Source organism: Leptonotus elevatus, chromosome 20, assembly GCF_054856555.1.
Source record: "Leptonotus elevatus isolate MCC_2025b chromosome 20, RoL_Lele_1.0, whole genome shotgun sequence".
Classification (NCBI taxonomy): Eukaryota; Metazoa; Chordata; class Actinopteri; order Syngnathiformes; family Syngnathidae; genus Leptonotus; species Leptonotus elevatus.
In genome coordinates, this window is record NC_141258.1 from 13,213,751 (window position 1) to 13,227,661 (window position 13,911).

Genomic DNA, 13,911 nt, shown 5'->3' on the forward strand with positions numbered 1-13,911 from the left:
CATATTCAAATCTTAAAATCTGGTTCACAGGATTTACACTGTTACAATACTAAATATTAATATCATACCTTGAGGTGAAACTAAAATAAAATAAAATAAAAACATTTTGGGGATTTACAGGCCCCCAGGGTTTTAAGTAGGCCAGTAAATTCAAGCTTGACCACTAATGAATTTGTCAGCTGCGTTGGAAAACCCTTTTTCAGCTGTAAGCCAGTGTGGCAATTTATGGAATTGATAGACATTAACAATGAATTGTGGCATTTAAAAATAGGTGTGAAAGTAACCTAAACTTTTAAAACTTTTTATGTTTTCAGCTCTTTACACATACGACAGATCACTCCATTTGATTATTTGACCGCAAATGCATCCAGAGGCAGGCCGTCTCAGAGTGTGTTCACAATCCCTGTAGAAAATATGTTTCATCACACTGATGGACCCCGCCTTTGACAGAACACCTTTACACTTTGCGCAAACTATTGCATTTCAAAAATATCTTGAAACAACTTCAAAAACAAAAAAATACACCTGACAGGCAACAACTCAATAGAAAGTATTAAAACTGGCAGGCTGGGGAGATGACAAAGCTTTACAAAGGTCACAAATCAAGTACGATAAAAAGTACTGAATATAAAGAAGAAAAAGTAACTCATCTTAAGGGCGGGCAAGGGCCTGAATTGTTTGGAACAGAGATGGAGACGGTGGATCTTACAGTGAACTAACTAGTAGGACATATATGGAAGCGGGTGGTGCTTACAAGATTCAGATATGTTCAAAAGTGCTTAATGTTCACATTTTTAATCTCCTCATATTATTTGCACAATTGCACAACACATTGGCTTTTAAATTAGACCTCAAGAATAAAAGTACACCGTTACAACAATACAACAGAAGAGGATTAGGGCCAGTGAGAAGAAAAAAAAAAGGTTCTGACTTTATTCTCAGAATTCTGACTTTAATCTCAGAATTCTGACTTTAAAATCAGAATGACTTCTGACTTTAATCGGAATCTATTTACTTTAATCTCTGAATTTTCACTTTAAAGTCAGAATGACTTGAATTCTGACTTTGATTAAAGTCAGAATTCTCACTATAAAGTCAGAATTCTCACTTTAAAGTCAAAGTTCTGAGAATAAAGTTAGAACCTTTTTTTTTCTCTCCTCACTGTCCCTAATCCTCTTCCGAATTTGCTTGGTAACAAAAATAATAAGATGTTATTACGTCTCCATATGACATTCAGAATATTTTTAAAATTTTAGCAAGAACCGTGGAAGGTGACACAAAATAATTGCTGGCCCCCAGACATTGAGTTTGACACCTGTAATGTAAACGGTCTGGCCCTGGTTAAAATCTGGTCCTACAAGCCTCTAGCTACTACTACTACTACTACTACTATGAAAATGCTACTCTTTTTTTTAATGTATTTTTTTATTATTACTTCAGGACTTCCTTTGCAATATCTCCAAAAGAACAATAATGCACACCCACACATTTGAATCGTCAACACCAAGGCAAGCTGTTTGTTTGAATGCAAATTCCCAGATCAATGATCTGGTTTCCGCAGTACCTTCAAGCGTGCTGTTATAATCAATTCTACAACCGCGTAGTTAACCTTGGCACAAGGCTAAAGGTGTTTCGTTGCCGGCTCAGCGTGCCTCCCAAGTACTGTATATAGATGTGATGTGGAACAAAATAGCACATAAAATGTCAGATTACTGAGTCACTTGTGTGCCATCTGGATGCTATTATGCAAAGGCGGTTGCAAGAGAAGCGGTTATACGTAAGAAATGGCATGAGTAATCATTGGGTGATGCTACCCAGTGGAACACCGGAACATCGCCGCCGCGCCATGATAGGTTTACAGTTAATTCAGCTTCTGCATTTTGACTGACACCATCTGCAAACACACAGCTGCGACCTAAGCGAAGTGATAGAAAACATCCATTTAGCAATTTAGATGGCGACCCTGTTTAACCCAACAATCTGGAAAGCACGTCAATCACCATTAATCAGCTATATGATTAAACCACAGCCATTTGATCTAATGATGATGATGATGGCAATAAGTAATAGACACAGAGGGACACCGGCCTTCATGCTTAGCCTCTTTTCGTTACCTTCATGCGGGTTGACACAGGCAGCGTGAAGGTGATTTTCAAATGCCAGCTCAAGGAGGCAGCCATGATGTATCGAGATGTTAAGTAACCTTATGGCTTTCAGAGGTCAGGTGTTATGCAGGCACTCATACTGAATACTGTATATCGAATTAGACCCCAGATTACAGCAGGGCTGAACATGGCTATTCAGGCTGTTAGTGAGACATATTTTTTTCTGGAAGTCCCTTCTCTGGATAGCCAATGAGCAAATAGTGGCATCTTAAAATCATAAAATTAAAAATATATAATTTTTGGGAGTTTGAACAAAAGTGCGAGCAGACACACTGGCCTAAGCATGCACAATTCATTCACAAATTGAGGCGTAACTTTTCAGTTGACTCTTCAGGGTTCTCATCATGCCTGCCAGTCTTTAACCAGAGCCGCATTTCCTGTATATACGTGTCCGCGGAAATGCTCCCACACAGTCAGTCAAGTGGAGTGCTTACGTGAAAATACGGTAAATGGGGCGGCAGGTAACGACTTTAGTGTAGCATAATATAGCTGAGTAAGAGTAGTTTTTCTTCTTCACACATCTACTCAAGTAAAAGTAAAAAGTATTGTGTGGTAAAACTACTCTTAGAAGTACATTTTGTTTCAAAAAGTTACTCAGGTAAATGTAACAGAGTAAATGTAACTCGTTACTACTCACCTCTGATAATCTGTAACACACATTTTATGTTCTTAATGAGGATGTGTTAAGAGTAAAAAAAATATGTTCCAAATAGTTATCGGATTTCTCATTTTCATCAAAACGTTTGTATTTATGTATGTTCAAAGGGATTCAGAAGTCTGAGCTGAGATGATGGAAAGCAGGCAAGTCTACTAAAGAAATATTAGAGGTTCTGTTTGTCACATCTATTGCAGGCCAATCAAATCTACAAATCGGCTTTTGTGTCTAGATTACACAAGGCGGGCTAGACAAACAGCTTACACAGAGAAGAGTGAATTTGCAGATACCGTCAAGTGTTGGTCTTTGCTGCTTCTATAATCTCTATCAGACGTAACCTTTATTCACATACTTGCAGTAGCTTTAGAGCCAGCTAAAGTGCACTGCTAAACTGCCACTTACATTACATTACACTAGGGAACAATTTGGAGAAAGACAAAAAAAATCTATTGGATTGATTTTGATGCTGATTAAATCTAAAATTGACATGCGGATTCCAAAATTGCAGCTACTTTTTTTCTCGCACTTCAAGTTTTTTCTCCACAGCTTACCCTTCAGATAAGCAAACTTCCACTTATTGGCTGTAGTAAGACTGTAGTAAGGAGAGCTGATTATGAGTGTACTCGTCTATAGTATATACTTGTTTGTGCAGTCACAATTAGGCAAAAGTGGTGAGTGGTGTGTGCAGCTTCCAATGGGTCAGTACTATTAATATCTGCAAACAGAAAGCTAGCAAAGTAGGAATTAAGAAGTTTAGTGCTGCATTTGACTCTTGACCATCCAACCATGGGCATAACATTGTAAGTTTATTTTATTTTATGCAGTTTTTTCTTTTTCTTTTTCTTTTTCAAAGAGTGTAACTATTCCACCTTAGTGTTTTACTGATATGCATAGTACATACCGGTACACATTTATTTCAAAATATTTAGGAAAGCGGGGATTCTATAGCAAAAAAAAAAAACTTGACGTGATAGAGAAAAACTGATATCAGTTTTAGATTCCGCACCCAAAAATTAGTTAAAAACAGACTTAGGTCAACAAAAAATGCCCTATTAACTGTACGTATTTGTAATAGTTGAGTTCACATACAATACAAATCAGATAAATTGGTCCAATAATATTAAGTAACATTAACATATCACTATGACCCTAGTGGGGATAAATTGCTCAGAGAATGGATATTTAATGGTTGTGTGCACTGAAATTTCACTCATACAATGACCTCTAAATACAAATATATAAACTAATTTATAATTAAAAAATTAACTAGCGAATCAACATAGTATACAAATAATAACAAATAAATGAATAATAAATGTCAAATATCCTTTAGCTTATTTGGGCAAGTATATAATGTTGTGTAGGTGGACAAAATGGCAGTACAGCAGGATAATTTGTTATGGTTAAATCCCATTACAATATACTAATATGTATGACTAATGATAATACTTATTATAATAACGAGGGTAATATATTTATGATGTCTCCAAAGAACAATAATTATAATATTAAAAAAACATTTACTGTTGAAGCTGGGAAACTCAATGCATGCTTGTAGAAAGGAAAATATATTGTTGCTTTGTTTTATATGACTTTTGCATTCATGTTGAGTATGGTTCTTGCATCGTATGAAAAATATCATCTTCTGTTCCTTCAACTTTTCCAAATTTGTTGTAGAATATATTTTGCTACGCTATATATAGTAACCGACAATGACATTCTAATTCTGCACCCAAATCTAATAATCTCTTCTATGTAAGTTTCAAAAGGGGGGGAAACAGCAAAGGAGCATTATGAATCCACATGCCATCTATCTCCAAACACGGAGCAAATATTGAAACGCATGATATGAGAGCGCCTGGCTTCCCTTTCCTCTGTCACTTGTTTGACAGATGTAAATGGATGTTTCAGCACTTGGCTCTAATGTATTTTTAAACAGGCACAGCAGCAGATAGCAAATGAAGTGTCGCCAGCGCAACTCTCTACAACGGGGTCCTCCATCTATCTGTTCTCCCTCTCGCTCAGACATACAAACCTACAATGGCAAGCGTGCGCGCATTCCTACACACCGCTGAGAATAACTGTCATTCATCAACTTTCTTAGAGCAATGGGCTTGCTAAAGGTCCCATATTTCATTCTAAAGCACCTCCACTCTGCGGTGTCCAGCCGAGCCTGCACTCTGCCTGTTGACTGCAAACCTAGTAGGACGATGGATGATTTAGGGAAACCGTTGTTTACTCTCTAAGTGCAAATTAAAGCCGCCGTGCTTCCCACACGGCAACACAGCAGACTGTTAGTGCTGATTATACTGTTGCCATGTGTGCAGAGTAGCACAGGGAGAGAGGTAATGATGTACCACTCTTTAAACAGTAACTTGCTTAGTAGACAAATAAACACATTTGGCACTTGTTTATTTTTGCATAATGAGTACTAATAAGGTTTTTAATTAACCAGAGATACAGTCATGTGCTATACTATATATACACGTACTACTACCTTTAAGATAATATCACAAAATATTTGGGTCAAAAGTAATCCAAGTGGGATGAAATAGCTAACCCAGTGCACTGGGTAGAGGATTTGACCCAACATGTTAGGGCTAGATTATGATCCAACAAGGGGGTAACTATCCATACTAGTGAGCTAAACATGCATTTTTTAAATATAAAGGTCTGGTAATTGCTAATTATATTACATAGGTTGCGCTGACATGTTTCGTCGCCATCTTTCTGCTACAGATACCCGACGGAGAAAAACTTCATAAAAGTATTAAGCCTCTGTCGGTCACTGCTTACCTTCCACAGCTGACGCCTGCCAGGTGGTGGTCACTGAGTCCTGTGATTTGGGCTCCCGCTTGTCTCCTTGTGCTTTGCTCTCGCTAGCTTCTCCCGATAACCACTTGTTAGCCGCTCAGGCTAGTTTTTGTTAGCCGCTCCAGCTAGTTCTTGCCTAGCCACTCTTGCTCGCCGGTCCCACTGCTCCTGCTCACCGGGCTGCTCGCTCACTACAAATAATAATTAATGGTAGGATTGTGAAGTGTGGTCTCCCTGAGGCACCGTAATGTGCGTGATTAAAAATTATTGCATTCTATTAGTTCACCACTATATGACACCAAATCATACACATTGCCCCTTTAAAAGATAAATGAAAATGGCAATATACAGTAGGCCTACATGAAAACATATAATTAGTTTTTAATTTATTTAAAAAAAAAACACCCAATTTAATGGCCGTATTTTGTAATACAAGGTGAAAATAAGAGAAACAATTGTAATTGCAATTTAAAAAAAATAAGAAGCACTATTGGTGTATAGTAATATCTTCAACATCCATTTCTCGGTCACTTGCGGCTGTTTAGCAAGAAATAATGTCATATTTGATTGCTTTCTGCAATTGATGTGAAAACACTACCTTTTACAATATAAGCACTGAGCAGAGACAATTAAACGCTAAGCTACTTCTTGCTGAGTCAGGCCTTTTTTTTTTGTCCTATGTTTATCTAACATCATATCTAATATATAAGCAGGTAAAGTACTACACTTTTTAATGGAAAATATCCCTCCAGTAAGAGATAAAAAGTGTAAAGTCATATAAAAACCCAAATTGCAAGATACAACAGATATATCCTTGTCAGCACAATTTAAAAAAAAAAAAAGTAAAATTATGTGGGGACAAAAATGGTGAAAATATTACAGTGAAAAAAGTAGTAATCATTATTATTTAAAAAAAAAAAAACATTACCATAAGCAAGTGTTGTCCATACCACCACCAAAGCAACGTTATTCCTGTAAGTTATTCTATTTAAAAATAAAAATAAAATAAAAAATTCTAAATGAGTATTTTTATAGATTTTGAATAAGATCCATCACGAGATGCCTGGGGAAACCCGGAACTGGATGTCATAACAGAACATATTTTTTGCAAGTCAATATTTTCCTCCCTACCAATCCATCATTGCTTTGACTAACAGACGTTTCGTCGACATTATCGTTTTCAGTGGGGTTCTCTTTTTTTAATGTATATTTTAAGTGATTATTATTATTATGTTTTCCTTAGATGTTTTAAATCAATCAATCAAAATCAATCAATCAAAATCAATCAATCAAAATCAATCAATCAAAATCAATCAATCAAAATCAATCAATCAAAATCAATCAATCAAAATCAATCAATCAATCAAAATCAATCAATCAAACCTCTTATATTATGTATAACTTGTTCATTATAAAAAAATAATGCTTGGGCAGTTTTTTTTTTTGACGGAATGCCCACCTCTGTTTAAAATAGTACCAAAAAGTGCATACAAATATAATTGATATTATTATAACACTGTATAATGCCAGCATCCTCGATAATCATGTATGCCTGACAGAGTTGTTCTATTTGCTGTGTTTCATTGGTGTTTCCATGCTCTTTGAGATTGTACATTCATATTTGGACTTGAAATTCATAGTTTTTGAATAGCTTTGTGTTTTCTTTACTGTTATATTTTACAACGTTTACGATGTTGCAAAACAGAAAGAGCCAATTCTTGTTTGCAAGCCTCATCTTTTGAAACTTTTCTTTCGCCTGGAATGGTTTCATGTTCGTAACCTTGTTTTGCAGGATACTTATTGTGGACTCTGCCTTTTGCAGATATACACATCTTGCTTTACTTTTTACGTTTTTATTTTGTGTCCATGACTGTTTTTTATTTTAAAATTAAAGGGATATTTCACACTCTAATCAAACAACTGTGAAACATTGCTTTGGCATTTTAATGACTTATTTTTTGAAATGGTGAAGGAAACCCTATTCCATTTTAATTCACCAAAACAACACTGGTAGCCTGGCATATTTGTTGTGAATTATCTCTTTCATGTCATCCTCATGCTTCTAACACTCTGTATTAGCTTCGATACAGAGCATTTTTCATGAACACTGAACAGATCTGTCATTGCTTTTGTCATTGCAGGTACCCATCAGCACAACTATAACCATGTGGCTCTTGGTAGCCCCATACGCACACCTAAGAATGGTAAGACAAACTAGAAGGGGATGGGAATATTCATGTCAATTCACAGCTCACTGTCTGACATAAAGGCAGGGGCCTGGCCATTAACCTGATTACAGTGCTTGACATGGTTGTACAGAAAAACTGTTCGACGCTGCCCTCCTTTCAAACTCCACTGTATATCTTTCTATGATTGAAAATAAGGTCTTATCTTTGCTGGAGTGTGGAATTGTTGAAGCTTCCCATCCTAGTTACGAGCAGGAAGCAGCCTCTGACCATCTCGGAAAATAATTGGCTCGGGTCAGCTCGTCCCCTGGCTGACAGGCCGTATGAAACCTTCAACATTCCCTGCTGTTATCAGAGAACAAAAGTTATCACTGTAACCTCATGCACCACTGCAATGGGCATCAAGCTAAATTGTTTTCTATTACAGCTGTCACTCACATGTTTGTCCTAATGGCTGCCCTGTGGTCACTAATTGGCTGTGTTGTATAAGGATACACAGTGGAGACAGAGGAAAGCAGGAGTAAATCTCCACCAAGTCAGGCAATATATATATTTTTTATACCTGTACTAGCAAGTAAGCTCATACTTTTTTTCCCTGGTGAAAGAAGATACTCTAATCTTTCTTTTGGTAGATTCCATGTTTTTATAGCAATAGAACACAATATTCTGTGGGCCTTGCAAAATCAGTCAAAATCCAGTAAAACAGCCTAGAGGGGGTTGCTTCAGTGAAAATGGCTGGGAGTGAACACAGTACTTGAGGCCTGGGCTTCACAATTCATTTTTCCTTTTAAATCATTCCTACACTGTACAAAGATTAAGGTTGCAAGAGGTGCAAGAATAAGGTTTTAATAAAGATATATATATATAAAACATTTTTTAATGTGATACCGTAAAATCCCGTGCATAACATTACACATCCATGTATAATATACACCACCCCAAAATCACCCTTAAAAATGTGTTACTGTAAAATCCCATGTATAATACCGTCCCCAATTTGTGGGTATTTTTTATTATTAGAGTGAGTAATATGAATATACGGTACCAGGGCTGGGCTGGCACAAAAAAAATGGCCCTGGCATTTTGATTTAAGCCCACCGGCCCGACTCCTTACCTTACCTGTCTAACACATTATTCTGCCACTGATATTTTGACTAATGTTGGTTCAGTTTACTGTCTACAGTATATTCAAAATGGATTAATGGACTAGTCCCACTAAATTGTGAGAAAGTCTCTTGGGGTAAAATGGAGCAAAACATTAACTAAAAAGCACTGCATCAGCCCCAAAAGACGCTGGCCCACCGGGCATCTGCCCTGTATGCCAGATGGACAGCACAGCCCTGTACAGTACACACACACACACATCTCATTTAATGTGTTTGCTTTATTCTCATTACTATTTATATTATACATTCTCACCGAAGGCATCAAAACCAAGAATGAAAACGTAGAGTTATGTACTTAACACAAAAAGGTGAAATAACTGAAAACATGTTTTAGATTTTAATTTCTTCAAAGTAGCCACCCTTTGCTCTGATTACTGCAACTCATTGTTGTCACGGGCCACTTGGTAGTTAGGGTTTTCCGCAGAGGGTCATTATGGCTGTGAAACCATACAAATGTTTAATCTCCTCATATTATTACATATTCACAAAAAACTGATGCGAGTTTTGACGTTGGACGTCAAGGATAATACTATAATTTGCTACTATTGTTTACTGTAAAAGGGATAGCAAATCGCTTGCAATATTTGTATTTTATGATTTATACATGAGACATTTAGAAGTTTTGGTAGAGATTTAAGCAAGAATCATGGAAGTTAGTGGCGGGCCACAACTGGCCCCCAGGCCTTAAATTTGACACCATTAGTTACAGTGCGTGAAGCTGATTTAGTTACAGTTGAAATGCACTACAACTCAGTGCTATATTTATTTAATTTTTACGACACCTAGGTACTGTCTAAGTACTGGCAAAAATGTGTGTGGGGGGGGGGGCAGTTTATTTTTAAGCCCTCTGTATAATTACCCCCGGACCCCTTGATTTGGGATCTTTTATTATTATTATTTTTAAATGAGTGTTATACACAGGATTTTACACTAGGTATTTATTTTTTCATTTTACAAAAATATTTAATTATGTTGTTAGATCCTGCATTTGCTGTGAACCTCATATCCCAACCTTTATATCCCCTTGACTATCAATAGGTAAAAGCAAAGATGCTCAGTCAAAGGCTGAATTGTCACTATTTGGTTTCCGTCACTAAAATCAATTTTTGCAAATTCAGATTGACTATTCTGGGTAAAGTTTAGATTTAAGGGAAAGGGTAACAGACACAATAACACAACCCAGTAACCAAAAGGAAAATTCATTTTACTTGTATGTAAAAACTGAAAAGTCAATTCCAACAACACATCAAATACAAAAACCTTGATAGAAGACTCTCCAACAGGCTTCAAATTTAAGCACTCAAGGTTTTTTTCCCCCAGATAAAGTCCACTGCCAAGAAATCCCCAGTGGCCTGTGACAAACATGCAGGAAATAGCACAGAAAATGCACATCATTTGCACTTCCTTTATCACAAGCCTTGGAGATAAAAAAAAAAAAAAAGTGATTAAATTCCTTTTTCTGAGGGGCGACTCGTCGCAAGCTGTGCTGAATGCTGAATATGAAGTAGCCTCTGTTTGTGTCATCATCAACATGTCACTGAACTTATTTTTTTCTACTTGGTTTTGGTAGCCCACCGATCATTGAGGCGTGGTAAGTTAAACTGAAATGGCATTTGTGTCCCCATACACACCACATGTGTTCTTCCACTAAATAAAAATGTGCTGTTTGGTATGGATGCACGCACGGTGTTTATGTCCGACCCAGGGAACCAGATGAATAATGTAGGCTGTAGTGCACAAGCCAAAAAGCTTTCAGACGAGGCAAGGGCAGTTTTCAGATTGTTCTTTTGGTTATCAAATCCCACAAAAACATTTTCTCCTTCCCTTCTTGGTGTACACTTCCATGAGTAACGGAATTCATTTGGGATACTTTGAAAAAAACAGATTAAGGCAACATATTGTTACCAAAAAAATGACAAATTCCACCTTTAAAATAAATTAAACAAACAAAAACAAAATCTCCATGGTGGTATTTTCAAGCCTCGTTTCATCTGTGGATTTTGGGTCACATTTGTTTCTGTCTCTTCATGTTAGCCAAACTGCTTGGATGATGTAGGGGTCAGGTCTCTGTGGGTTTCACACCATCTGTTTCAGGATTCATTGTTCTTGTCATAGAACAAGCCTTTTTACACATCTGCCTGGGAGTTCGGTAGGTTTTCACATGCACACTGTGTGTTTGGGGATGAGACATTGCAGTGTGATAGGATAATCCTGTTTGTTTGTGTCTTTAATGTCTAATTTGACCAATTTGGGAATTCCATTTGCTGTGGGTACAAGTAGGTTTAGTTCAACAGGTAATGTGCACAGTTGCGTAACTAAAAATAAGGCAACAGCAAAAATGATTAGAGCTGGACGAGACTGGCTGCCGGTTAGCAGTTAGCACTGAGCAACAGCTCTCAAAGGGGTCTGCATGGGCACTTCGAGTGCCTTTTGACAGCCAAGAGCTGAGTGTATGCCCGCCTTGCCACTTGGAGCGACTCCAAGTCATTTGCTCTTTAGATCTGAGTGTGAGGCGCCTTTTATTGAGCAACTCCGAAAGATAGTTAATGTAACATCACCAGCGTTATTTCTGGTTCCTTTGCAGGAAAGCTGCGTCTTTGTCGTGACTGTGGTCTAGTTGTAATTTACAATGAACAAAATGTGCAGGAGTCCATGTAGGAGTTGCTTCATGTCCTAATAAATTTTGCTCTTAATTTGAAATGAGAAATGCATTGTTCCTCTCACCAACATCCAACATGAAACGCTAAAACCACCTAGTGGCAGAAATATTACCGCAACAGAAATTGATGACTCAGTGTTTTACACTTTTATGTACTCTTATATTGTTGTGTAGTACATCTTTTTAACTTCAAATAACTTTCATGAATTACTATCAAATTACGGTTTCAATGTCACAAGATACAACCATATTTGGTAAACATATTTGTCTACTTTTATGTTCTTAAAAACTTGAAAACAATATTTTGTTGTACATTTAGAACAGATATAGAACGTGTGATTAATTTGCAATTAATCATGAGTTAACTATGGATATAACTATGGCATGCTTATTTTTTAATATGGTGACAAGTACATTAGCTTGTTACATCTGTATTGTTTCTGGATAAATAAATAAATAAATAAATAATCATGGTTCAGGTTGCACAAAAAGATTAAACATGAGCAAAAATAGTTGTCAGATATTTGTGAAGTGTTTGACAAAAACTGCAGACACTTTGAATCCCCACATATCCAATCATGGAAAAGAGCCCTGATGCTGAGTGAGAATGTCGCTACGCAAATAGACAACAGATGAACACCTTAGCCATTCACAATGGGTACTCCTGAAAGCCTCTGGCCAATAGTTTTCAGAATGGATTCGAGTTTGACTTTCCCGCCCTACGTCTGCAGATGTGACGTCATGTGTGTGTTGTGTACTTGAAAAAGGGTGTGTGCAGTTTCTTTTTTCGGCCAAAGCTGGCATTAGCGATTTGAAATTCAATTTTCATCGTACAGCAGCTTTAAGGTATCCATACTCATGGCAGCAGCCGTTTTTAGGAACTATAAATTAAAAGTTAAAATAGAACATTGCACTTAATTCCATGTAATTTTAAAGAAAAATGCTATATTGGAATATACTGTATATATCTCATTGTTTTTTGGGGGAAATTGTATGTATCAAAAGTACAAGCGCTATAAGTATTTGATATCGGTATCAGTCACTACTTTAAGAATTGAGTACTCGTAGTGGTATTGGTCTGCAAAAAGTGATATCGAACATCCCTGATATTCAACCCAAAACTTTTTTTTGCCGTCATCTTAAAATACTCCAATAAACATTTGTAATACTTTCTCTACGCAAACATCAGGCTTATTTCTATTAAATGTGATTCTGAAAAAAATTATATATTTATATTAGATATTTGATATAGCAATTTGATCCATGTCTTCAAATGTCATGTCAGTCTATGTGTCTGTTGTGATGACGTTTTGAAATAGAGAATTCAAATCATCCCTTATTGATGCAGTCCACACACATCCTTCACAGCCCTTCCGGCTCCCGGGACCCCCTGTTGTTGCCCAACCAACCCCCCGTGCCCCCCGTCCGCCATCCGTGCTCAAGCTTTCCTCCTCATTTCACTCTTTTTTTTCTCCTTGTCATCATTTTGCTGCCCCTTTATCCTTTTTTAAAGCTTTGCTTATCTCCAATGTCTTCCTCTCTTGCTCCCCTCCATCATGCAGCAGTTACCAAAGCTGTATTTTTTATCTGTTCATTGGAGGCTGGTCTGAGGCCGCACCCATGACTGCGGCTCTGCACCGCTCCACAGACTCGCAGGCTCACATGGGAGAACCAGATAGAGCATGAGCGAGTGAGAAAATGAGAGTAGGGTCTTGTAAACGGACAAGAAAGAATTAAGGAGCAAAAGTGGGTGGCAGCATGGTTGGATAGATAAAATTGACAGAGCGTGGAAGTCTGCAGTGGATGGGGAGGATGGCGAGTACGTGCATTTGTGGCAAGGCGCGATAAAAGGAAAGATGAAAGTAGAAGTAACCTCTTCTTGTTCGTCTTTTTGGCATCATATCACACCACATTCAATCGGAGCTGTCTGACACTGTTGATGACATCTCACAGTACTGTCACAAAGCCGGGTCACTCTCCAGGCGCACATCTGTTGTTTGTGGTCTTGTCTCGATCTGTTTTCCTTTTTCCAATCTGTTGGACACTGTTTTCTCCCATCAAATCCTGTCACTTGTCAAGTCAGTCCTGCGCCAAACACCCACCGAGTCCCTGATATTCGTACAGTATGACCCCCCAACTTCCCTGTCACTAAAGCTAGTTGGAGTTTTTAAACCTGCAGCCATTCCTCAAGGCAGATTCACTTAAATTTAGTGGTTAAGCTGAAGCCAAGGCAAAGAAACAGCTTCCTTGAGTAAGTAGACGGCAA

General features: G+C 37.5%; 1 protein-coding gene across 6 annotated transcripts in view; it reads left to right on the top strand.

Moving 5' to 3' along the window:
* The window catches only part of shisa6b (shisa family member 6b), an 87,891-nt gene that overhangs the window by 61,817 nt on the left and 12,163 nt on the right, over positions 1 to 13,911 (top strand). For 4 of the 6 annotated variants that reach the window (XM_086063838.1, XM_086063840.1, XM_086063839.1 and 1 more), the window contains 2 exons: positions 7,776 to 7,838; positions 10,557 to 10,577. In XM_086063838.1, the coding sequence (XP_085919964.1) occupies positions 7,776 to 7,838; positions 10,557 to 10,577 (84 nt within the window). The remainder of the gene's footprint in view (positions 1 to 7,775; positions 7,839 to 10,556; positions 10,578 to 13,911) is intronic. The other 2 variants (XM_086063841.1, XM_086063843.1) reach the window with 1 other exon arrangement.